Here is a 24115-nt window from a genome sequence, read left to right as displayed (position 1 = left end):
TGGCATTTTATTCTCAAATCTGGGCACCCACCTGCTAGATTTTCCAGAGAAGCTGTTTAGCTGTTGCTGGAGCTGCTTTAATTAATAAAAATCACCCCAGGAGCTCTCTGAGCAGCTCCCTGGGTTCACTGAGGCTCGTCAGGATGAGCCCTGACTTTGTACTGGGATAGCAGATGGCAGTGAAGGGATTTATCCATGGCCATAGTGGGGTGTAGTCACTCATGGGGGATCAGCTCCTGCTCTGGGTCAGCATCCTCTGTCTGCAGCAGCAAAGCACCGCTCCCACCATGGCCCTGCTGAGCTGAGCCCAGCAGTAAACTGGGCTAAATCTCATCCTGGGCTTCTAAAATGCAGCCTGGGCTCCTGAATGCCAGCCCAGACTCCTCCTGAATGTGACCCTTCCCTCCCCAGCTGTTCAAAGACGCCTGGTTGCTGCACATGCAGGCCAACCCCTGGACATGGCAGCCGCTCAAGGTGGAGAACGAGGACCACGGAGCCCCGGAGCTGTGGTGCCATCCTGCCTGCAGGGTATGGACACAGCAGGGTCCCTGCTCCCTCACACACATCCCTCCCTCTTTATTCCCTGCCCCAAACGCTCCGTAACCGCTTCTCCCCAGCACCAAGGCTCCTCCTGATGCCTGTTCCCTGCTCTCCCACAGGTGGGACAGTGTGTCGTGGTCTTCAGCCAAGCTCCCAGCGGGAGAGCCCCGCTGAGCCCCAGCCTCAACTCCCGCCCGTCTCCCATCAGCGCCACGCCGCCCGCCCTGGTGCCCGAGACGCGGGAATTCCGCTCCCAGTCTCCCGTCAGGAACACGGACGAGGCTCCCTGCGTCAACGGCCGCTGGGGCACCCTGCGGCCCCGCAGGCAGACGCCGTCGGGCTCGCGGGAGGGCAGCCTGTCCCCGGCCAGAGGGGACAGCTCCCCGGTGCTCAACGGCGGCACGGTGTCACCCGGAGCCTCCCTGGACAGCCCCGTGCAGGCCCTGTCCCCCAGCACCCCCTCGGCCGCCGAGGGATTCGACCTCAAGGTGGGGCCGGCCCTGGCGCCGCGCCGGGGCTCGCTGCCGGAGCAGAGGGATCTGCGCCTGGCCTCGGTGGAGCTGGGCTGGGAGCAGAAGCCCACGTCCCTCCCGTGCCAGCTGGACGGCGCGGAGGGCAGGACAGCGGGCACGCGGAACCCCCCGGAGCACACCAACGGCATCCACACCCCGCCCCACGCCGCCCTGCCCGGCGCCGTGTCCCCCGGCGCGCTCCGCCGCAGCCTCGAGGCCGTCAAAGCCCTCTCCTCCAAAGCCGCCTCGGCCTCGGCCGCGCTGAGCCCTCCGCTGGCCTCGTCCCCGGGGTCCCCGGGCGCCGAGCCGGGCTCCGCGCGGCCGAGCGTCACCCAGGGCGAGGGGCACTCGCTGCCCCCCATCGCCCGGCGCCTCGGGCACCACCCGCCGCAGTCGCTGAACGTGGGCAAGCCGCTGTACCAGAGCATGAACTGCAAGCCCATGCAGATGTACGTGCTGGACATTAAGGACACCAAGGAGCAAGGACGAGTCAAGTGGAAAGTGTTCAACAGCAGCTCCGTGGTGGGGCCGCCCGAGACCAGTTTACACACGGTGGTGCAAGGCCGAGGGGAGCTGATCATATTCGGTGGCCTGATGGACAAGAAACAAAACGTCAAATATTACCCCAAAACAAATGCCTTGTACTTTGTGCGAGCAAAGAGATAATGCGGCCCCCGCCCGCCGCCCGTCCCTCCGGCCCTGCGGCTCTCCCTCCTCCTTCCCCTTCCCGACACACAGGCGTTCAAACTGTGAATTAGGGAGCAGGAAACCAATAAAAGTCCAAGCAAACCCTCCAGCGCTGCCCCGGCAGTTCCCAGTCAGACCCCAGGTGAGCGAGTCGTGTTTACAGGCGGGGAAGGATCCGAGGATTCGGGGTGAGCAGCCAGGGAATTCCTCCAGCCAGGATCCTCCTGGGTTCATTCTCCACGTGTTTGCGAGTCTCGGTCTCTCTGAAAACTCCTCGTGGGTTGTGAGTAGAAGTGGTTTTATAGGAATAACCCGAATTGCAGCAGGCAGGAGGCTGTTAGCTTGATTAATTCCATGCTCAACTCCATCAGGAAAACAGCAATATCCCTCTGGGAGTCTCCCAGTGCTGCCAACCTTTGCTCGACACAAACACGATGCCTTTTTCTTTTGCCTCTCACCTGCCACTCTCATCCCTTGTCCTCCAGGCAGGACCAAAAGAAGGAGGAAAGGACATTTTTTTGTGTCAAAATGCCAAAAATCTTGATTGTTAGCATCCCTCCTCTCCCTGCCCTGCTGGATCAGGCTTCAGGGTCAGCCCTGATCCCCTCTGACCGGCAAAAGTACTCTGAAAATCCTGTTATTCCCCCAAAACTGAGATATTTGGCTGCCAATTCCCTTCTAGACTTAAAGATTTAATTCATTCAACGGCCCAATCCCGTTCAAGGCCGAAGCAGCCCCTTGGAGCCCGGGAGCAGGGTGGGTTTTCCAGGGAAAAGGACAGCCACTGGTAAATGTGAGGGCAGCCTCGATGCAGTAACTTCACCTCATCTTTGCACGTGCCTCCTTCCGCAAAGATTCAATCCAAATCCGAAAGGATTGAACCTGTGCGTCCTTCTGGGACAACCCCCTCCTTCCCTGTCCCCTCCACGGCGGGGAAACGGGGCGGATTCTGCCAGGTTTTGGTCAACCACCTCCAGCACCCTAAAAGCAGGGAGCCCTCCCCAAGCCGGCAGCGCCATGACGTGGTCCCTTCTTCCCTGAATTTTTTGCTCTCCATTCCCACTGAGCTTTTTGCCGGTCGGAGCCTTAAATCCCATCCCAGCCGCGTGGGGACGAGGAGGGATTTGCATCACCCGCGGCGTTTCCACCTCTGTAAATAAATCCCTCGTCGAATCCCACCTGTCCCGTTCATCCCAGAACCAGTTGGTTTCTCCTAAGGGAAAGAAAAACACAATTTTTTTCCTCCCAAAAAATCCCCAGACCTCAGGAGCACCTCGGGTGAGCTGTGGAATTTTCCTTCTCCACGCGGGGAAGGCGGTCGAGGCTTCGGCATCGATCCCCACGTCCCCTTTTGCATGTTTTTGTCCCCAAAAAAAGAGTCAAAGCCGGGGATGGATGGCGCCTTGATGTCCTCCAGGGCCGCTCTCCCAGTTTACATCCTGCCCCGCTCTCGGGGTGATTCGCCACTGTGCCCTTCGGAGAAATTCACCCCAAATTTGGGTCCCTGTCCCCGAATCCGGCGGGAGCTGCTGGTGCTGTGAGCGAGGTGTCCCCCCCACCCCCCGCGACTCAGGTGTCCCCCCGCCACTCCCGGGCTGAGCGCAGGATTGGGAAGCGATTCCGGTGATATTTAAAATCTTGTGTACACTTTGGGGGGGTTCATGGGGGTCCCTCTCCCCCCCCTTCCCGACGAATTTTTAGTGGTTTAACAAATAAAAAGGAAAATAAATGGATGGTTGGTGCTTTTGGGGAGGGGTGGGGTGGGAGTGACCCGGAGGGGAAGTTCCTGCTGCGCTGCCACAAGTTTGGGGGTGAAAGGGGGATTTGGGGTCTTTTTGGGGTAAGAGAAGGGAAATACTTGTGCCAGGGGATGTTGGAGCAGTGGAGGGAGGCAAAGGGGGACACAGGGAACTGGGGACACTGAAGCCTCTTGGAGACAGAAATTTGGGATCCCAAAGCCTATTGGGGTTGGAAATTGGGGATCCCAAAGTCTATTTGAGCTGGGAATTCAGGGATCCCAAACCCTATTTGGGATGGGGACCTCAAAACCTGCCAGGGCAGGGAACCCAGGTCCTACCTGTGCTGGAAATTGTGGATCCCAGGTCCTGCCAGGGACAGGGATCCAAAGGATCTCAGCACTGGGAACACCAAACCCTGTTAGGGATGGAAATTGGGAATGGGGATCCCAAAGACTGCTGGAGATGGTAACTGGGGATGCCGAAGCTTCTCAGCGCTGGGAATTGGGAACCTCAAAACCTGTTGTTGGGGCAGGAAATTTGACATAGAGGACCCAAAGCCAGTTGGGGCTGAAAATTTGTGATTTGAGGACTCCAAATCCTGCCAGTGCTGGGAACTGGGGATCCCACAGCCTGTTGGAACGGGAATTGGGGATGGGGATCTTAGGGCCTGCTGTGGCTGGAAATGTGACTCCAAATCCTGCCAGTGTGGGAAATGGTGGAGCCCAAAGCTGGGGAACTGGGGATGGAGACCCCCAGGTCATTCCCGTGTCAGTAATTTGGGATGGGGACCCCCCAAAATTCGCACCCACTCCACGTGCCCGCAGAACCCACCGCGCATGCGCAGCGCTGTTGGGCGTGGTCTCCTTTTGGCCACGCCTCATTTCGTGACGTCACGGCGAGGCGGAAGCGGCCTCAGGTGAGCGGCGGGGCCGCGTCTTAAAGGGCCCGCGCAGGGAAATTGGTGTGAGGGGCGAGGCATGGGGGGGTTTGGGGGGCAGCGACAGGGGGCTGGGTCCCCCCTCTTTGAATGCTGTGGGGACACGGGGACAGCACAGACCCCGCGGGGGTGGCGGGGACTGCGTGTGCGGCTGTGAGGGACCCTGAGGGGGGCAGGGACCGCAGGGGTGGGGGGCTGTGGTGGGGTCCTGAGGGGGCAGGGGGGCACAGAGACCCCCATGGGAGTCCATGGGAGGGTGGTGGGACCCCGCGGAGGGGCAAAGGGACCTCAGAGAGGCTTTGGGAGCCCAGAGAGGCGTCAGGGATGCCGTGGGGGGATGTGGGGACTCCATAGGGAGGGCACAGAGCCCATGGAGGGGGTGAGGCACCCACAGAGGGGCGTCAGGGGCACCCACAGAGGGGTGTCAGGGACCCCCGCGGTGCTTTTGGGGACCCCATAGGAGGATGCTGGGGGTGTTTTATGGACCTGATGGAGGATTTAGGCACCCTGGGGAGGGTGGGAGTGGGTCAGAAGGGGATGCCGTGACCCCACGGGGGCAGGGGGCTCCTGGCTGTGCCCCAGTTCGGGTCCATGGCAGAGCAGCACTGGGCGCTGGAGCCGGGCTGGCTCCTGTCCCCCGCCGGCCGCCCCTACCTGGACTCCATCGTGCACAAGAACCAGCGGAGAGCATTCGGTGCGTGTCCCCCCTGCGCCCCCCAGCCGGGCTCTCAGCCCCCCAGTGACCCCAGTGACCCCGAGCCCCTCCCCAGGTCTGCTGGAGCGCCCCGCGCTGCCACCCGCGCTGGCTGTCCCCACGGTCACCTACAAACTCTTCCTGGCGGGCAGGAGCGGCGTCGGCAAGACAGCGCTGGTGGCCTGGCTGGGGGGGACCCCCGCGCCCCCCGCCCACCACGAGACCCTGGGTACGGCCGGGGGACCCGGGGGTGACAGTCCCGGTGTCCCCACAGGTATCGAGGCCACCTCGAGTCCCTGGGTATGGCCGGGGGGACCCAGGGGTGACCCGGGGGTGACCCGGGGTGACAGTCCCGGTGTCCCCGCAGGCATCGAGGCCACCTCGGCCACCTCGAGTCTCTGGGTACAACCCCAGGGGGACCCAGAGGTGACAGTCCTGCTGTCCCCGCAGGCATCGAGGCCACCTCGAGACCCTGGGTACAGCCGGGGGTGACAGTCCCGGTGTCCCCACAGATATCGAGGCCACCACGAGTCGCTGAGTACGACCCAAGGGGGACCCGGGGGTGACAGTCCCGGTGTCCCCACAGGCACTAAGGCCACCTCGAGTCCCTGGGTACGGCCCGATGGGGACTCGGGGGCACCCGGGGATGACAGTCCTGTTGTCCCCACAGGCATCGAGGTCACCACGAGTCCCTGGATACGACCCAAGGGTGACCCGGGGGTGACAGTCCTGTTGTCCCTGCAAGCATCGAGGCCACCACGGCCACCATGAGTCCCTGGGGGACCCGGGGGTGACAGTCCCTTTGTCCCCACAGGTATCGAGGTCACCACGCTGTTCTGGCCCGCCAAGCCCTGCGACAGCGGCCGCCCGGTTCTGTTCCAGCTGCACCTCTGGGACTGCGGGGACGGAGCGCTGCGCAAGTTCGAGCACCTGCTGCCCGTGAGTGGGGGACGCATTTTGGGGTGGGGGACGAGTTTTGGGGCGGGGGACACCCCAGGACCCCGCGCTGAGGGGTGTCACCCGCCCAGGCCTGTAAGGAGGAGGCTGATGCTGCCCTGTTCTTGTTTTCCTTCACGGACCGTGCGTCCTTCGAGGAGCTGCCGGCGCTCATGGGCCGTGTGCTGGACCCCGGGGACCCCCACCTCGTCAGGGTGGTCGTGGGCACCAAGTATCCTTTTGGGGGGGTCCCCAAAAGTCACCCCATGGCGGGGGAATTGCACCCTCAGGGCTCTCAGAGCTTGGCATCACAGGCCTGAGAACATGCACCCCTCATTGCATCAATGTATTCCCAACACCTGCTGATTTTATCGGGGTTTGGGGGTTTTTTAGATGTTCCTTGACCCCCCTCTCCATCCCAAAATGGGTTTGCACCCCCAGATTTCTCCGCATTTGGTATCTCAGCAGGCTGAGAATGTGCACAAATCATTACACCTGGTGGTGTAATGATTTACACATGGTGGGTTCACAGCTCCTGCTTATTTTTAGGGGGGTTTTGCTGCCCTAAAGGAAATTTTCAGGGTGTTGGTGTCTCCCTTGATCCTGTGTCCCCCCCACAGTCAGGTTTGCACCCCCATATTTCAAACCACTCAATACCTCGTTAGGCTGAGAATGTGAATACACCGATGGGTCCTCAACTCCCATTGATTTTTTAGGGGGTTTGGGGGGATTTTCTGGGTCTCCCTTGGCCCTGTGTCCCCCCACAGTCAGGTTTGCACCCCCAACTTTCTCAGCAGGCCAAGAACGTGCTACACTTCATTGCACCAATGGATTCACATTCCCCATTCCTCTTTAGGTATTTTTAGAGGGATTTTTTGGGGTGTTGGCATCTCCTTGGACCCCGTGTGCCCCCCACAATCAGGTTTGCACCCCCAGATTCCCAACCACTCAGTCCCTGGGCAGGCAGAGAACACTCCCACACATCGGGTTCGCAATTCCCGATGAATTTCGGGTGTTTTGGGGGGATTTTTCAGGGCATTGCTGTTTTCCCTTAACCCTGCATCCCCTCCCCACCCCAGATTCGACTTGGTGGCACACACGGCGGTGACAGAGGAGGACGTGAGGACCTTCGAGGGGTCGCAGGGGCTGCGGGTGCTGCGGGCCGGGGGCACCGCGGGGACCAGCGGGGCTCGGGCGGGGCTGGCCCGGGTCGCCCCGGTCCTGGACGCTCTGGTCGAGCAGCTCTGGCGGCGAGACCAAGTGACAGCCGGTGTCACCCCGGGGGACACGGGGGACACCCCCACATGAACCCCCTCTTGTGGGGGGGTTGTGGGCGTGGGAGGGATAAAGGCGGTTTTTTGTTAAAATCACCGGTTTTCTATGAAAAAGATCATGGGTGGCTCGATTTGTCCGATTTGGAGGTCACGGGTATCAGGGATTTGGGGTGATGATGATTTGGGATTAGCGGGGGTGCAGTGGGATTATCAGGAGGTGGGTGCTGCAGGATTTGGGGTGCTGCAGATCCTGGGGGGTTTGGGTTTCAATGGGATCATGGAATGGGGGTGCTGCAGGATTTGGGGTGCTGCAGATCCTGGGGGTTTGAATTTCAATGGGATCGTGGAATGGGGGTGCTGCAGGATTTGGGGTGCTGCAGGATTTGGGGTGCTGCAGGTGTCGGGGGGTTTGGGTTTCAATGGGATCATGGAATGGGGTGCTGTGGGTGATGGGATTTGGGGTGCTGTGGGATTTGGGCTGCTGTGGGATTTGGGCTGCTGTGGGTGATGGGATTTGGGGTGATGTGGGATTTAGGGTGCTGTGGGTGATGGGATTTGGGCTGCTGTAGGATTTAGGGTGCTGTGGGTGATGCAGGATTTGGGGTGCTGTGGGATTTGGGGTGCTGTGGGATTTGGGGTGCTGTGGGTGATGGGATTTGGGCTGCTGTGGGATTTGGGCTGCTGTGGGTGATGGGATTTGGGGTACTGTGGGATTTAGGGTGCTGTGGGTGATACAGGATTTGGGGTGCAGTGAGATTTGGGGTGCTGTGGGTGATGGGATTTGGGGTGCTGTAGGATTTAGGGTGCTGTGGGTGATACAGGATTTGGGCTGCTGTGTGATTTGGGGTGCTGTGGGATTTAGGGTGCTGTGGGTGATGGGATTTGGGGTGCTGTGGGATTTAGGGTGCTGTGGGTGATGGGATTTGGGGTGCTGTGGCATTTGGGGTGCTGTGGGATTTTGGGTGCTGTGGGTGATGGGATTTGGGGTGCTGTGGGATTTGTGCTGCTGTGTGATTTAGGGTGCTGTGGGTGATGCAGGATTTGGGGTGCTGTGGGATTTGGGGTGCTGCGGGATTTGGGGTGCTGTGGGTGATGGGATTTGGGGTGCTGCGGGATCATGAGGACGGTGGTGCTGAGGATCTGGGGCCCGAGGGGGCCGGGCAGCCCCCCCAAACCGGACGCCCCCAAACCCCCAGTACCGAACCGGTGGGCGGGGGGCGTGGCCGGTAGTAACCGCGTGGCCCCGCCCCCTGCGGCCATTGGCTGCCGCCCCCCGCCCTTCCCACGCCGATTCATGAATGAAAGGGGAGGGGGCGGGAGGGGGGGGCTCATTCACCCCTTCGAGACCGAGCCGGGGGGGTCCCCACGGGGCTTCGGGACCCCCGAACCCCCTCCAGAGCCGTTCCCCACCTTGAGAGCGCTCCAACCCCCGCGTCCCACCCTGCCGCTCGCGCCCTCCCAGTTCCGTACTGGTGCGTACTGGGAGCGGCTGCTGCGCCTTTAAGAGAGGGCGTGGCCGGTGACGTCAGCGGGGCATGAATGAACAGGAGCGGGCGCGCGGCCCCGCACCCCACACCCCCCACAGTCCCCGCGGGGCCGCCGCTCGTGGGACCCCCCAAAACCGCCCCGCCATGGCCGACACCCCCCCGGCCCTCACCCTCCTCCTCCTCACCGCCCTCAGCCCCCTGGCCGCCGAGGAAGGTGAGTCCACCACTTTTTATTTATTTATTTTTAGGGGGCAGCACCCCAAAACTCATTTATTAAGGGCGCCCCTAAGGGTGAGGTGGTTTTGGGGTAAATTCGGGTGGTTTGGGGGGAGCTGAAGAGTCCGGGAGCGCTCTGAGGTGATGTGGGTTCCTCCTTCCCCCACACCTTTGGGGTGCGGTGGGGAAGCCGCAGGTGCCGGAGCGCGTTTAGGGGGAAAAAAGGTTAAAATTAGGGGAAAAGTTGAAATGAGGGCGGAGAAGTTTAAATTAAGAGGGGAAAAGTTAAATTAAGGGGGAAAAAAGTAAGGGGGGGGGAGTTAAAAAGGTGTATGGGGGTTAAAAATACGGGGGGGCTAGCTAAAATGGGGGGACAACTAGAATAGAGGAGAAAGAAATTTAAATGAGGATGAAAAAAAGCTAAAATGAGGGGAAACCCAAAAGTTTCGGGCTACTTTTCTCATGCCGAGCGTCCAACCAATGCATCGGGGCCGGGTCCTGCCAGGAGCCCCCAAAAGAGGCTGGCAGAGAGGTGAAGGTGGGGGGATTAAAAAATAAACCCCAAAAAAAGGGAAAATCACCTTAAAATGGAGCGTTTCCCTTGGGTGGTGCAGAGTCGGGTAGGATCCGGCCAGAGAGCTGGAAAACAATGTCAGGAAAATCCCAAAAAATTGCTGGGAACAAACAAGCAGCGTCTCGGCCTCCACCTCTCGACCCTTCCTCCAGTGGTTTTGGGGCTTAGTTTGGGAGGGTTGGGCAAAAGAAAAGGGGGAAATTCACTTTTTCGTGTATAGCTGGAATTTTTTTAGAATTGAGTTTCTGTAAACTCTGTCTGACGGCTTTAATCCGTCACTTTTCGAGGGTAAAGTGGAAGAATCCATCCCCAAATGCAAATAAATTAGAGGCTGGGATGGAAAAGACTGCCTGAAAACTAAAAACGGGTAAAAAAACCCTAAAAGGAGGATTTTTGGAAGTTGTGGGGGGACAGCAGAGGGAGTGACCCTGTGGCAGCTGTGGGATTCGGGGTGTGTTCCCAAAGTGCTGTTTCCCAGGAGGGAATGTTGGGATTTGAGGTTTTAAAAGTGCGTGGGGGGAAAGGGAAAGTGGTGGGAGAGTGGTGGGATTTGGGGATTTCGGGGGGATTGGTTCCCCTGGGTGAGATCCAGTGGGATTTGGGGTGAGCTGAGGTGGGGAGGCGGTTAAAGAGGAGGGAATGGAGTGAGATTGGGATGGGATCAATTTTGGGATTATGGTTGAGGTTCAGATTGAGATTAAAGAGGAGATGAGGAAGGAGAGGGGATAGGATTCATTTTGGGATTCTCGTTAAGGCTGAGATGGGGATGAGACTGGGATGGGGACAGGGATGGGATTGGAGGGGTTCACTTTGGGAACGGGATGGAATTCGGATTCAGATTCAAAGATTGGGATCGGGATGGGGTTAGGGCAGGGCACAGGGACAACGATGCAACCGGAATGGGATTGGGATTTGGGACGGGGGAGCCACTCCGGAGCGCGGCGGTGGTGATGGGGTTGGTGGCCACATCACGGTGGCACCGGAGGTGCGGGCGGCGAAAGCGGCGGAGAATTTGATGATGATGATGATGGTGGTGGTGGTGGGTACAGGTGACTCCCGGGACGGGGCTGCAGCCCCGGGACTGTCCCCAGAGCCACCCCCGGGGGCACCGGCAGGGAACCCCCGCCCGCTCCGGCTCTGGCTCCGGCAGCTTTCCGCTCTCCGGAGGTTCGCGGGGGGGATTTCCAGCCTCAGGAAAACCGGGATATCCGCCCCGGCATCCTTCCTGCCCCCTGGCACGGCGCGGGGGGGACGCTGCAGCCACCCGTGTCCTCCCCAGGCAGGTTCTGGGGTTCCCCCCAAGCAGGTTTTGGGGTCCCTCCCGGGACACCCCACGAGCCCGTCCCCATGAGCCGGGGGGGTCCATCCGTCCCGACATCGCCCATCTCGCCGCCGATCCCGGGCGTCCGGGCACATTCCTGGGGGGTGATTCACCGGGGGGCCCCGCTCCCTCCCCGGCCTCCTCTTCTTCCTCCTCTTCCTCTCCCGGCGCTGGATGCGGCCGCCGCCCTCGGCGTGCCAGGGCAGGTCCCGCCGGGCCCCGCGGCTTCCCCGCCTCTGCCCCGGCCCCGGGGGCTCCGAACGGCGGAATCCGCCGGGAACGGGGGGATCCAGGGACACCGCTGGGGCCTGGGACTGCTTGGAGGTCCTGGAGACCCCTGTGGGAATGGGGTGGGTCCTGGGGGTATCCAGGAGTCTTGAGGAGATCCATGGAACCTCCTGGCAGAGATATTTGTGTGCCCAGGACATCCAGGGGTCCTGGTGGGATATCCGGGCATGGACACGCAGGTCCCAGGGATATCCTTGGGTCCCGATGGCATCTGTGGGTCCTGGGGATATCTGTGGGTGCCCATGACATTCATGAATTTTAAGGACATGAATTTTAAGGTCCCAGGAGTGTTTGCACATCCAGGAGTCTTGAGGAGATCCATGGAACCTCCTGGCACCTGTGGGTTCCAGGGATATTTGTGTGCCCAGGACATCCAGGGGTCCTGGTGGGATATCCGGGCATGGACACACACGTCCCAGGGATATCCTTGGATCCTGATGGCATCTATGGGTGCCCATGACATTCGTGAATTTTAGGACATCTGTGGGTCCCAGGAGTGTTTGCACATCCTGGGGACTTCCATGGGGTTGTCTGTGGGTCCTGGGGACAGACATCCAAGGGCCAGAGGGGTGTATTGGTGGCACCTGCAGGTCCTGGTGGCATCTGCTGACATCGCTGTCCTCTCTCCTCTCCCACAGTGGTGCTTCTAGACTTCGCCAAGGCACACGGGGAGCTGGGCTGGCTCACCCATCCCTACGGAAAAGGGGTGAGCAGCCGTGGGTCCGGGATGGGGAATGGGGACAGCCATGGGGGAGCTCCATGGGGATGGGGACAAGGACACCTTTGGGGACCTTCACAGGAATGGGGATGGAGAATAGGGACCTCCATGGGGATGTGCCTGGAAGTGTCCATGGGCATGGGGACAGGAGCAACCACAGGGAGGGACCTCCACAGGAACATCCCACAGTCATGAGGATCTCTATGGGCATGGGGACAGGGATACCCATGAGGATGGAGACCTCCACTGGAATCGGGCTGGGGCCTTCCACGAGACCAGGAACACCCATGGGGATGGATGTGGGGACATCCTTGGGGTTGGAGACCTCTGGGATGTGTCTGGGGACCTCCACGGGGATGGGGACAGTGGGAACAAGATGAGGACGAGCCCATCCCTGGGGACAGTGCCTCAGTTCCCCCCCATAGCTGCGCTTCTGTCTCTGGGAACAGTGGGACCAGCTGCAGAACGTCCTCAACGACTCCCTGATCTACATGTACTCCGTGTGCAACGTCATGGAGGGCGAGCAGGAGAACTGGCTCCGCACCAACTGGATCTACCGCGGCGTGGCCCAGCGCATCTTCATCGAGCTGCAGTTCACCGTGCGCGACTGCAACAGCTTCCCCATGGCCGGCGGCGGCTCCTGCAAGGAGACCTTCAACCTCTACTACGCCGAGTCCGACGTGGATTACGGCACCAACTTCCAGAAGCGGCAGTTCAGGAAGATCGACACCATCGCTCCGGACGAGATCACCGTGCAGGAGGATTTCGCCACCCGCAACGTGAAGCTCAACGTGGAGGTGCGGTCGGTGGGGCCGCTGCGCAGGAAAGGTTTCTACTTGGCCTTCCAGGACCTGGGCGCCTGCGTGGCGCTGCTCTCCGTGCGCGTCTACTACAAGCGGTGCCCGGCCGTGGTGCGGGGCATGGCGCAGTTCCCCGAGACCGTGGCCGGTGCTGACTCACAGACCTTGGCCGAAGTTCGGGGCTCATGCGTGGATGAAGCGGTGGCCGAGCAGGCGCCGGCCCTGCACTGCAACGCCGACGGAGAGTGGCTCGTGCCCATCGGGGAGTGCCAGTGCCGGGCCGGCTTCCAGAGCCTGGGAGACACCTGCCAAGGTATGGACTGGGCTAAGCTGAGGGGCTGGCTGAGGATGGGCCAGCTTGGTGCATGCCTGGGGAGGGGTGGGAGGGAAGAGGATTGACCCCAAAATTCCTAATTGTCGGATTCCATGGTATTGATGATTCCCAGATTGTAAAAAGTCTCTGCGCTTCTGCCCCGCTGCCAAAGCAGAAGCCATAATTGGTCTGTGCTGGTTTCAAGGTTGTTTATTCTGTTTATCTCTAACATGTTCTGCTGCCCTGCCGCAGCTCTGTCCTGCAGGGCAGCGTGTGGGGCTCTGCCCTCAGTGGGATGGTACAAACATTAAATACCACAAACTACCTGTGCTGGATTTACAATAACGTGCCAATATCTGTCACCTACGTTGGACAGTGTGTCCCCAGCCTGAACCAACAGAAAAATGCCAACACCACAGTGAAACATGGAGGGCATGAAGAAGGAGGAAAAGGACAAGACACACCCAATTTCCTCCATCTTGTCCCCTTTGAACCCCTATTCTAGAATCCTAAAATTTTACTTTTGCACCTGTGCCACACTTAATTATTACTTATATCAAACACTCAGAGCTGGTAATTCATCCTGTAAGATTGAAAACTCTTTTCCATGGACAGAGATCACAGCCAGTGTCTCTGGGGGTTCTGTCCAGGGGGTTCCTGACCCCTGCCAGGGCAGCCAGAGGGAAGCTCTGGATTCCCACACCTAATAATGGATCCTCAGCCTTGAGTGGAGTGTGGAAGGGTTCAGCTGGGAGAAGGGTGGGGCAGTGACTGCAAAAATGAGGTGAAATGCTCTAAAAATTCTCAGTTTGTAGTTGGAGAAATGAGGTTTTGGCTCCAAAATTCCCAACCTGGATCCTCATCTTTCAGCATCACCAGTGTTGTAAGAGCTCAGACAGGTGAAGGGTGGGCTGGGGGGATCCCAATAAAGTAGCAGCTGCAAAATAAGATTAAATACCCTAAAATTCCCCATTTGAGCTGGAGAAATGAGATGTTGGACCCAAAATTCCCTATCCTGGGTCATTCCCCTGCACATCACTCACGCAGTGAGTGCAACAGGGCTCAGCCTGTGGGGGTGGTTTTGGGGGAACTCCCCAATAATAAAGAAGCAGGAAAATGAGGCGAACCCCCTGAACGCCTCTCTGGTGTTTGGCGGTGCTTCCCCCCCACCTGCCACGTGGATGCTGAGCGGGATTTGTGATCTCACGGGTGTCACTCTGTGTGTCCCTGCCCAGCTTGTCCGCCTGGCACCTTCAAGGCTGCGGTGTCCTCGGGGGGCTGCCAGCCCTGTCCCCCCCACACCCTTCCCGCCCCGGCCGCCGCCGCCACCTGCCCGTGCGAGGATGGATTTTTCCGGGCGCCTGAGGACCCCCTGGAGCATCCCTGCACCCGTAAGTCACCTCCGGAGTGGGGACACCGTAGTGTCACCTCACCCTGTCCCCTGACCCTGCTCTGTGTCCCAACAGGTCCCCCCTCGCCCCCCCAGGCTGTCACAGCCCTGGGGTTGGGGGCTGCGGTGCAGCTGCGCTGGACTCCCCCCGCCGACCCCGGTGGCCGTGAGGATGTCACCTACAGCGTCACCTGCGAGCAGTGCTGGCCCGAGAGCGGCGAGTGCCGGCCCTGCGACGGGGGGGTCCGGTTCTCACAGCCCCCCCGGGGGCTCACGGGGACAGAGGTCACTGTCACCGACCTGGAGCCGCACGTCAACTACACCTTCACCGTGGAGGCCCGCAACGGGGTGTCCCCCTCCAGCCACCAGCGCAGCGTGGCCAGCGCCACCATCAGCGTCAACCAGACAGGTGAGGGGACACCACCAGCTCCCACACCTTCCCTCCTTGGTGGGGACACATCTGTGGTGTCCCCATCCCCCGTGGGAATGCCTCAGTGTTTTGTGTCCCCATGGCAGAGCCCCCACGGGTGACATCGGTGAGCCTGGATGGACGGACAGCCACCAGCCTGGTCCTGTCCTGGACGGTGCCACTGCGGCAGCAGAGTCGGGTCTGGAAGTACGAGGTCACTTACAGCAAGAAGGTGACACAGCCTGACACCCTCAAACCCAACCCTCCGTTTGTGTCACCTCCATCCTTTCCCCCAGCTGTGTCACCTCTGTCGATGCAATCTCCATCCACATCATCCGTCCATCCACGCCACCTCCATCCTTGTCCCCATCCCTGTCACCTCCCCATCCCTGTCACCTCCCCATCCCTGTCACCTCCCCATCCCTGTCACCTCCCCATCCCTGTCACTTCCCCATCCCTGTCACCTCTATCCCTACCCCGTCCTGTCACGTCCCCCACATCACCTCCATCTTTGCCCCACCCGTGCCACCGCTCCCTGCGTGTCACCCTAACGTCACCCTGCCATGTCCCCAGGTGGATGAGAACAGCTACTCGGTGCTGCGCTGCGAGGGCACCTCTGTCACCCTGCCCAAACTGTCCCCGGGCACCGCCTACGTGGTTCGGGTCCAGGCTCTCACCGCCGACGGCCATGGGGCCTTCAGCCCCCAGCACGAGTTTGAGACCCTGCCTGAGGGTGAGGAGGGGCCGGGGGTGTCGGGAGTGTGGGGTGGGGGCTCCAGGGGGTGTCAGGAGTGCAGGGTGGGGGCTCCAGGGGCTGCAGGACTCACCTGGACGGTCCCCACAGGTTCTGAGGCTGTGGCATCAACCACCGTCATCGCTGGCAGCATCGCTGGCGTCGTCTTCGTTGTCGTCCTCTTGGTCATTCTCCTCTACGTCCTCCGGCGGTAAGGGGACAAACACCCCGAGACCCCCCCAAAAAATCTAAAATGTTGTTGTCCCACCACCGAATATGGGTGAGGGATGATCTTTTGGGACAAAATGCTCCTTTTCTGCAGGAGGAGGAGGTCACGGCCACGCCAATCTGCCGAGGACGTCTACTTCTCCAAGTCAGGTGAACCATGGGACAGTGGGGACAACAGGGATGGGCAGGGGGGTGACAGGGGTGCTGACCCCCTCCTTGACACCCCCAGACCAGCTGAAGCCCCTCAAGACCTACGTTGACCCCCACACTTACGAAGACCCCAACCAAGCCATGCTCAAGTTCACCACCGAGATCCCTCCATCCTTCATCACCCGCCAGAAGGTCATCGGTGCCGGTGCGTGACTTTGTCCCCCCAGAGACACCCCGAAATCGGGGTGGGACAGGGGGGCTAAGGGTACCCATTTTTTTCGGAGCAGGTGAATTTGGGGAGGTGTACAAGGGCACCCTGAAGCGCGGCCGGAAGGAGGTGCCGGTGGCCATCAAGACGTTGAAGGTTGGGTACACGGAGAAGCAGCGCGTGGACTTCCTGAGCGAGGCCACCATCATGGGACAGTTCTGCCACCACAACATCATCCGCCTCGAGGGCGTCGTCTCCAAGTGTGAGTGGCGTCTATGTCCTCTCCCCCCGAAAAAAAACACCCCAATTTCCCAGCAAAACACCCCAAAAAAAGCAATATAAAATCAGGGTGTTTTTATACAACAGCAGCACAAAATGGAATTTGGGGACTTGGGTCTTTTTGGGGGATGAGGTTGGGGATGTTTTTGGGGAGGGAATTCAGGTTTATTTGGAAGGTTTTACAGGGAGCTTGGGGGATTTTTGGAGAGTTGGGGGAGTTATTTTGGGGTTTTGGCTGTTGTGGTTTATTGGAGTCTTTAAGGGGGTCAAAACTTTTTTGTTCTGAGAATGTTTAACAGAGGTCATTTTTGGGGGAGTCAGGGGTCTGGGGTTTTCGGGGGAATTGGGAGGGTTTGGATTTTTGGGGGTGGTTGGGGTTTTTTGCAATTTTTGCGGGGTTTGGGTTGTTTTTGGGTGTTGGGTTTTTTTGAGGGGCATTGGGCATTTGGGGATTTAAGAATTTTGGGAGGACTTGTGGGAGGTTTAGGGATTTTAGGAGGGTCACTTTTTGGGGGGGGGATTGGAGGGATATTTTTTGGTGGTTTTACCTATTTTGGGGGCTTTCTTTTGTACAGACAAGCCCTTCATGATCATCACGGAGTACATGGAGAACGGGGCGCTGGATAAATTCCTGAGGGTAGGTGACAGTGGTGGGAATGACCACAGGGTGGTGGAACCTCCAACGCCCACCAGAGGAGGTGAGACAACAGGTGGATTCCAGGCTGGATTCTCCCCTTTTCCCAGGAAAAAGAGGGCGAATTTGGCGTCATCCAGCTGGTGGGGATGTTGAGGGGCATTGCTGCCGGCATGAAGTACTTGGCCAACATGAATTACGTCCATCGTGACCTGGCTGCCAGGAACATCCTGGTGAACAGCAACCTGGTGTGCAAAGTGTCCGATTTCGGGCTCTCAAGGGTGCTGGAAGATGACCCCGAAGCCACCTACACCACCAGCGTGAGTGTCACTGCGGCGGGGCGGTGGCCAGGGAGGGGTGGCTGGTTGGCCATGGAAGGGTGGTGGCTGGCCATGGTGAGGGCATGGTTGGTCTTGTTGGGGTGATTGTCCCTCGTGGTGGCCGTGTTGGGGTGGTTGAACAATGTGGGTGACTGTCCATCATGGTGGCCACATTGGAGTGGTTGATAAATGTGGATGATGTTCATCGCAGTGGCTATGTTGGGGTGGTTGAATGGGGTAGGTGGTTGTCCCTCGTGGTGGCCATGTTGGGATGGTTGAACGGGGTGGGTGATTGTCCATCATGGTGGCCACATTGGGGTGGTTGATAAATGTGGATGATGTTCATCGCAGTGGCCATGTTGGGTTGGTTGAACAATGTGGGTGACTGTCCATAGTGGTGGCCATGTTGGGATGGTTGAACAATGTGGGTGATTGTCCCTCATGGTGGCCATGTTGGGGTGGTTGAACAATGTAGGTGACTGTCCATCGTGGTGGCCATGTTGGGTTGGTTGAACAATGTGGGTGACTGTCCATCGTGGTGGCCATGTTGGGTTGGTTGAACAATGTGGGTGGTTGTCCATCACGGTGGCCATGTTGGGTTGGTTGAACAAAGTGAGGTGGATTTTTGGGGGTGCAGGGTTGACCCCAATGTCGCTGTAGGGCGGGAAGATCCCGATCCGTTGGACAGCACCTGAAGCCATCTCCTACCGCAAGTTCACCTCTGCCAGCGACGTCTGGAGCTACGGCATCGTCATGTGGGAGGTGATGTCCTACGGCGAGCGGCCCTACTGGGAGCTCTCCAATCACGATGTGAGTGCCCACCCTCCACCATCACCAGTGTTTTGGGAGACATTCCAGGCCAGGTGGGACAAGGATCAACCCGGGACAGTCGAAGGTGTCTCTGCCCAGGGCAGGGGCTGCAATGAGACGAGCTTTAAAGTCCTTTAACCCAAACCATTCTGGGATTCTGTGAATGAACACATTTTTTGGGGGCCCATCCCTGACCCTTCTCCTCCTCCTCCTCCTCACAGGTGATGAAGGCCATCAACGAGGGCTTCCGCCTCCCGGCGCCGCTGGACTGCCCCTCGGCCATCTACCAGCTGATGATGCAGTGCTGGCAGCAGGAGCGCTGCCGGCGCCCCAAATTCGCCGACATCGTCAGCATCCTCGACAAACTCATCCGCGCCCCCGACTCCCTCAAGGCTCTGGCAGATTTCGACCCTCGGTGAGTGCGGGGAGCACCAGGATGAGGTGGGGGGGCAAGAAGAGGGAAGGGGGCAGTTGGCCAGAGCAGCTGTGGCTGCCCCTGGATCCCTGGAGGTGTCCAAGGCCAGGCTGGACAGGGCTTGGAGCAGCCTGGGACAGTGGGAGGTGTCCCTGCCCATGGCACGTGTGGAATGGGATGAGCTTTAAGGTCCCTTCCAACCAAACCAGCCTGGAATTCTCTGATTCTTGCACATCTTCGCATCTTCTGTCATTTTTTGCATAATTTTGTTTTCATCTTTGCATCTTGCACATCATTTTTTGCACTCTCGTGTTGGGTTTTGCATTTCCACACTCCCACATTGCTTCTGGCATCTCCATTTCTGCATCATTTTTGGTATTTCCCCATTTTTCATGTTTCCGCTTTCTGCAGCGTTTCATTTTCTTCATCATAATTTCATCATCTCATTTTTGCATTTATTTTTTTGGCATCTTCCCATTTCTGCATTGTTTTTCCATCCTTCCATTTTCCCATAATTTTTTTGCATCCTTCCATTTCTGCATCATTGTTTTAACCTTCCACTTTCCACATTTTTTGCATCATTTCATTTCTGCACTATTTTTGCATCCTTCTGGTTTTCTGCATTCTTTTTTTCACCTTTCCATTTCTGCAGAATTTCTCATCTTTCCGTTTTCATGTTATTTTTTGCATCTTTTCAACCCTGTGTTATTTTTCCATCCTTCCATTTCCACATCTCTATTTGCCACCCTTCCATTCCTGCATCATTTCTTGCATTGTTTCATTTCTGCAATATTTTTGTGTCCTCGCTTTTCTGCATTGTTTTTTGCAAACTCCCATTTTCACAGTTTTTCGCACCTTCCATTTTCACATAATTTTTTTACACCCCTCCATTCCTGCATCATTTTTTGCATTGTTTCCTCCCTACATCATTTTTACACCTTTCTGGTTTATTTTACTCCCATCGCTTTTCCAGCCTTGTTTTCTGCACCACTTTTTTTGCATCTTTCTATGTTTCCATTATTTTTCTGCCTCTTTCTGCAGGGTGTCCATCCGGCTGCCCAGCACCAGCGGCTCCGAGGGCGTCCCGTTCCGCTCGGTCCCGGAGTGGCTGGAGTCCATCCGCATGCCCCAGTACACCGAGACCTTCATGGCCTCGGGCTACAGCACCATCGAGAAGGTCCTGCAGATGACCAGCGAGTGAGTCCCTGTCCCCCTGCTGTCCCCTCAATATTCCCAGACTGTCCCCACAGCACTCCCCTGCTGTCCCCAAGATGTGTCCCCACACTGTCCCCATACCCTCCCCTCCAACTCCCGAGGGACAGGGATGTTCTGGGAACGGAAACCACTTCCGTGGCCTTGGGATAAAATTAGATGTTCCTTGGCTGGAGAGGCCGGGATGAGCTGTATCCGTCCATCTGTCCCTTGGGATGAGCTCTGTCCATCCATTCCTTGGGAAGATCCATGTCAGTCCGTCCATCCCCTGGGATGAGCTGTGTCCATCCATCCATCCCACCCTCAGGATGAGTTATGTCCGTCCATCCATCCATTCCTTGGGATGAGCCATGTCCATCCATCCATCCATCCATCCATTCCTTGGGATGAGCCATGTCCATCCATCCATCCATCCCTCAGGATGAGCCATGTCCATCCATCCATCCATCCATCCATTCCTTGGGATGAGCCATGTCCATCCATCCATCCATCCATCCATCCATCCATCCATCCCTTGGGATGAGCCATGTCCATCCATCCATCCAACAACATTTCCCACTCCAGCCTCTCCCAGCCCCATTCCCCCTCTCCTGACCCCATATTCTTGTGTTCCCATGTTCCCTTTCCCACTCCAGCCTCTCCCAGCCCCACTCCCCCATTCCTGACCAATATTCCTGTGTTCCCATGTTCCCATTTCCCACTCCAGCCCCCCACAGCCCCTTTCCCCCACTCCTGACCTCATATTCCCATTTCCAGCTCCAGCCTTTCCCAGCCCCATTCCCCCTCTCCTGACCCCATATTCCCATTTCCCACTCCAGCCTCTCCCAGCCCCATTCCCCCACTCCTGACCCCACATTCCCATATTCCCACTCCAGCCCCCCACAGCCCCGTTCCCCCACTCCTGACCCCATATTCCCATATTCCCATTTCCCACTCCAGCCCCCCACAGCCCCATTCCCCCACTCCTGACCCCATATTCCCATTTCCCACTCCAGCCTCTCCCAGCCCCATTCCCCCACTCCTGACCCCACATTCCCATATTCCCACTCCAGCCCCCCACAGCCCCATTCCCCCACTCCTGACCCCATATTCCCATTTCCAGCTCCAGCCTCTCCCAGCCCCATTCCCCCACTCCTGACCCCATGTTCCCTTTCCCACTCCAGCCCCGTTCCCCCACTCCTGACCCCACATTCCCATTTCCCACTCCAGCCCCCCACAGCCCCATTCCCCCACTCCTGACCCATATTCCCATATTCCCACAGCCCCATTCCCTCACTCCTGACCCCATATTCCCATTTCCCACTCCAGCCTCTCCCAGCCCCATTCCCCCACTCCTGACCCCATATTCCCATATTCCCATTCCTACTCCAGCCTCTCCGAGCCCCATTCCCCCTCTCCTGACCCATATTCCCATATTCCCACAGCCCCATTCCCCCACTCCTGACCCCATATTCCCATTTCCCACTCCAGCCCCCCACAGCCCCATTCCCCCTCTCCTGACCCCATATTCCCATTTCCCACTCCAGCCTCTCCCAGCCCCATTCCCCCACTCCTGACCCCATATTCCCCTTTCCCACTCCAGCCCCCCACAGCCCCATTCCCCCTCTCCTGACCCATATTCCCATATTCCCACAGCCCTGTTCCCCCACTCCTGACCCATATTCCCATATTCCCTTTCCCACTCCAGCCTCTCCCAGCCCCATTCTCCCACTCCTGACCTCATATTTCTGTGTTCCCATGTTCCCTTTCCCACTCCAACCTCTCCCAGCCCCGTTCCCCCACTCCTGACCCCATATTCCCATGTTCCCTTTCCCACTCCAGCCTCTCCCAGCCCCATTCTCCCACTCCTGACCTCATATTTCTGTGTTCCCATGTTCCCTTTCCCACTCCAACCTCTCCCAGTCCCATTCCCCCACTCCTGACCCCATATTCCCATTTCCAGCTCCAGCCTCTCCCAGCCCCATCCCCCACTCCTGACCCATATTCCCATTTCCCACTCCAGCCTCTCCCAGCCCCGTTCCCCCACTCCTGACCCCATATTCCCATATTCCCACAGCCCTGTTCCCCCACTCCTGACCCATATTCCCACATTCCCACAGCCCCGTTCCCCCACTCCTGACCCATATTCCCATATTCCCACAGCCCCGTTCCCCCACTCCTGACCCCATATTCCTGTGTTCCCGTTCCCACTCCAGCCCCCCACAGCCCCGTTCCCCCACTCCTGACCCATATTCCCACATTCCCACAGCCCCGTTCCCCCACTCCTGACCCCATATTCCCATTTCCAGCTCCAGCCCCCCACAGCCCCGTTCCTCCACTCCTGACCCATATTCCCACAGCCCCGTTCCCCCTCTCCTGACCCATATTCCCATATTCCCACAGCCCCGTTCCCCACTCCTGACCCCGCATTCCGTGTTCCCGTTTCCCAGGGACATCAGGCGGATCGGGGTGCGGCTGCCAGGCCACCAGAAGCGCATTGCCTACAGCCTGCTGGGCCTGCAGGAGCTGGCGGGGGCTGGGGGGTCCCCGGGCTGACCCCAAACCCCCCAACACCACGTGAACCCCCCCCCTCCTCCCCGAGGGGTTTATTTATTATTTCTGTAATTATTAAGGTTTTTTTTTATACTGTTATTGATACTGTCCCCACACCTGGGGATGAAACGGGTGCTGCCCCTTCTCTCCCCTCTAGAAAAATTGAATTTCAAGCTTGTTTGGAATGGGGGAGGGATTTTTCTTATTATTTATCCCCTACATTTCAAGAAAAAAAGGGCTCAGTCCCAAAACTGATTTATTTTTGCTTTTTTCCTCCCTATTTATTCCTTTCCCACCGGGTTTTTGGGTGGTTTATTTTTTCCCTTTAATGCCGATCTGCCAGTGTTGCCTTGTATTTTTTAACCTAATTTATTCTATTTTTGTATATTTATTGCGAGGAATTAAATGTCGCGTCAGGTTTGGGAGAGAAAAAAAGGGGGAAATAGTTGGATGCTTTCCCCCCCTTTTTTTTCATGGATTTATGGGGAATTTTTGGGGTTTTGAATAAAAATATGTGCTTTTTGGTTTTCTAGAATATTGTGTTTTCCCACTGGTTCACAGAGATTGATGGAATCTGGGGGCAAAGACGGAGGCTTCCCCTAGATTTTAGGGGTTTTAAGGGTATTTAAAGGATTGCAAGAGGGTTTTAAAGGGTTTTTTTAAGGTGTTTTAAGGATTTGTAAAGGTTTTGGGGGGCATTAAGGGAAAGTTAAGAAGGTTTAAAGTTTTGGAGGTTTTTGGGCATTTTAAGGTTTTTTAAGGAGTTATCGGTTTGTAAGGGGGGTTAAGGGCTTTAAAGGGATTTTAAGTTATTTTTTAAGGAGGCTTAATGTTTTTAAATGTTTTATTTAGGGATTTTTATGGGAAGTTAAGGGGATTTTAAAATTGAGGGGGTTTAGGGTTTTTAATGTGAGTTTAAATGGGTTAAAGAGGATTTTTAAGGGGGTTTAAATGAGTTAAAGAGTGCTTTTTAAGGGGTTTACAGTTTTTTAGGGGGTTATCAAGGATTTTAAGGGGATTCACACGGCTCGGGGAGCGTTTCCCATCCAGGGCCCCTTTTCCCGGCAATTCCAGGAGGAATTTGGGTTTTTCATCCCCCGCCGCACCCCGAAGCCAAAGCCCGACCGCGCCGGCTGCCCGGAGCCTGCAAATGACTGGGTAGGAAAACGCCGGAAAAAAGGGGTTTCACATTTATTTTCTGCCCCAAACCATAAAAAAAAGCCGGGTGGGAGGTGAGGGCGGGCCAGCAAGCCGCGGGTTTGGGGGATTTTCACCCCGTTTTGGGGTTTTTTTTTGGCTTGTGGGTGCCGATCTGGATCGCGGCTCAAAGTGCAGCGGGAGCCGGGAGGGGCAGCTCGGGCTGGGGAAACTGAGGCACGGTGACAGCGGGTTTTTGGGGTTTTTGGGGTGCTGATCACCCACCCCCTCCCGCTCACCGGGGCACTGCGGACCCTCCCCTGCTCCCCCCGTTCCTCCCGTGGGTGCCGCTCCCATCACCCAGCCCAGCTCCTGCCCCCCTTTTTGGGGTGTCTCCCTGCCCCTGACCCCACTTCACCCATCCCGAGCCGGGCCTGGGCATGCCCGTCCTGCCCCGCCACACCTAATTAACCCCCCAGGCTTAATTACGGCGTGGTTAGCGCCCAAACCTGCTGCGCCCCAGTCTGGGGGCACCAAAGGGCCGGGGGGTCTCGGCCCCCCACTCCCCCCGGATTTCAGGGTCACTAAACACTCACCCCCTGATTAATTGAAGTAATTAAAA

The 24115-nt window shown here is 57.9% G+C and overlaps 3 protein-coding genes across 8 annotated transcripts in view; all 3 read left to right on the top strand.

Annotated features, from left to right (window-relative positions):
* FBXO42 (F-box protein 42) overlaps positions 1–3468 on the top strand; it is a 48842-nt gene extending 45374 nt beyond the window's left edge. For all 3 annotated transcript variants that reach the window (XM_072917311.1, XM_030289216.4, XM_030289213.4), the window contains 2 exons: positions 412–528; positions 660–3468. In XM_072917311.1, coding sequence (XP_072773412.1) covers positions 412–528; positions 660–1718 — 1176 coding nt within the window. In that variant the 3' untranslated portion in view covers positions 1719–3468. The remainder of the gene's footprint in view (positions 1–411; positions 529–659) is intronic.
* Positions 3469–4338: 870 nt separating this feature from the next.
* Positions 4339–7508, top strand: CPLANE2 (ciliogenesis and planar polarity effector complex subunit 2). Of its 4 annotated transcripts, none has more exons than XM_032752126.3 (6): positions 4339–4394; positions 4976–5109; positions 5186–5338; positions 5924–6048; positions 6138–6277; positions 7125–7433. In XM_032752126.3, the coding sequence occupies exons 2-6, from the start codon at positions 5007–5009 to the stop codon at positions 7351–7353; spliced, it is 750 nt and encodes a 249-aa protein (XP_032608017.3). In that variant the 5' UTR covers positions 4339–4394; positions 4976–5006; the 3' UTR covers positions 7354–7433. The 4 variants fall into 4 exon arrangements, with proteins under 4 accessions (XP_032608017.3, XP_072773496.1, XP_072773497.1 ...); XM_072917395.1 differs by having other exon boundaries at positions 4353–4394; positions 4998–5109; XM_072917396.1 differs by lacking the exon at positions 4339–4394 and adding an exon at positions 4421–4439 and having other exon boundaries at positions 4998–5109.
* A 1238-nt stretch (positions 7509–8746) lies between these two features.
* EPHA2 (EPH receptor A2) lies at positions 8747–22891 on the top strand. Its single transcript, XM_030289258.4, has 17 exons — positions 8747–9020; positions 11844–11911; positions 12373–13036; positions 14272–14427; positions 14503–14835; positions 14943–15067; positions 15409–15568; positions 15680–15779; positions 15891–15946; positions 16026–16151; positions 16234–16416; positions 17009–17070; positions 17178–17387; positions 18048–18197; positions 18419–18612; positions 19654–19809; positions 22254–22891. The coding sequence occupies exons 1-17, from the start codon at positions 8855–8857 to the stop codon at positions 22357–22359; spliced, it is 3015 nt and encodes a 1004-aa protein (XP_030145118.4). The 5' UTR covers positions 8747–8854; the 3' UTR covers positions 22360–22891.
* Positions 22892–24115: the final 1224 nt, after the last annotated feature.

This window comes from Taeniopygia guttata, chromosome 21 (genome assembly GCF_048771995.1).
Source record: "Taeniopygia guttata chromosome 21, bTaeGut7.mat, whole genome shotgun sequence".
NCBI lineage: Eukaryota > Metazoa > Chordata > Aves > Passeriformes > Estrildidae > Taeniopygia > Taeniopygia guttata.
This window is presented reverse-complemented; position numbering and strand designations above follow the sequence as displayed.

What these genes read in the sequence shown, in the direction of transcription:
- EPHA2 (XM_030289258.4), top strand. Translation starts at nt 8,855, where the DNA reads ATGAATGAACAGGAGCGGGCGCGCGGCCCCGCACCCCACACCCCCCAC. An exon ending in CTCCTCTACGTCCTCCGGCG is followed by an intron (nt 15,780 to 15,890) that starts GTAAGGGGACAA and finishes CCTTTTCTGCAG; the next exon opens with GAGGAGGAGGTCACGGCCAC. An exon ending in GGGAGCTCTCCAATCACGAT is followed by an intron (nt 18,198 to 18,418) that starts GTGAGTGCCCAC and finishes TCCTCCTCACAG; the next exon opens with GTGATGAAGGCCATCAACGA.
- CPLANE2 (XM_072917397.1), top strand. Translation starts at nt 5,007, where the DNA reads ATGGCAGAGCAGCACTGGGCGCTGGAGCCGGGCTGGCTCCTGTCCCCC. An exon ending in CGCCCACCACGAGACCCTGG is followed by an intron (nt 5,339 to 5,923) that starts GTACGGCCGGGG and finishes TTGTCCCCACAG; the next exon opens with GTATCGAGGTCACCACGCTG. An exon ending in AGTTCGAGCACCTGCTGCCC is followed by an intron (nt 6,049 to 7,124) that starts GTGAGTGGGGGA and finishes TCCCCACCCCAG; the next exon opens with ATTCGACTTGGTGGCACACA.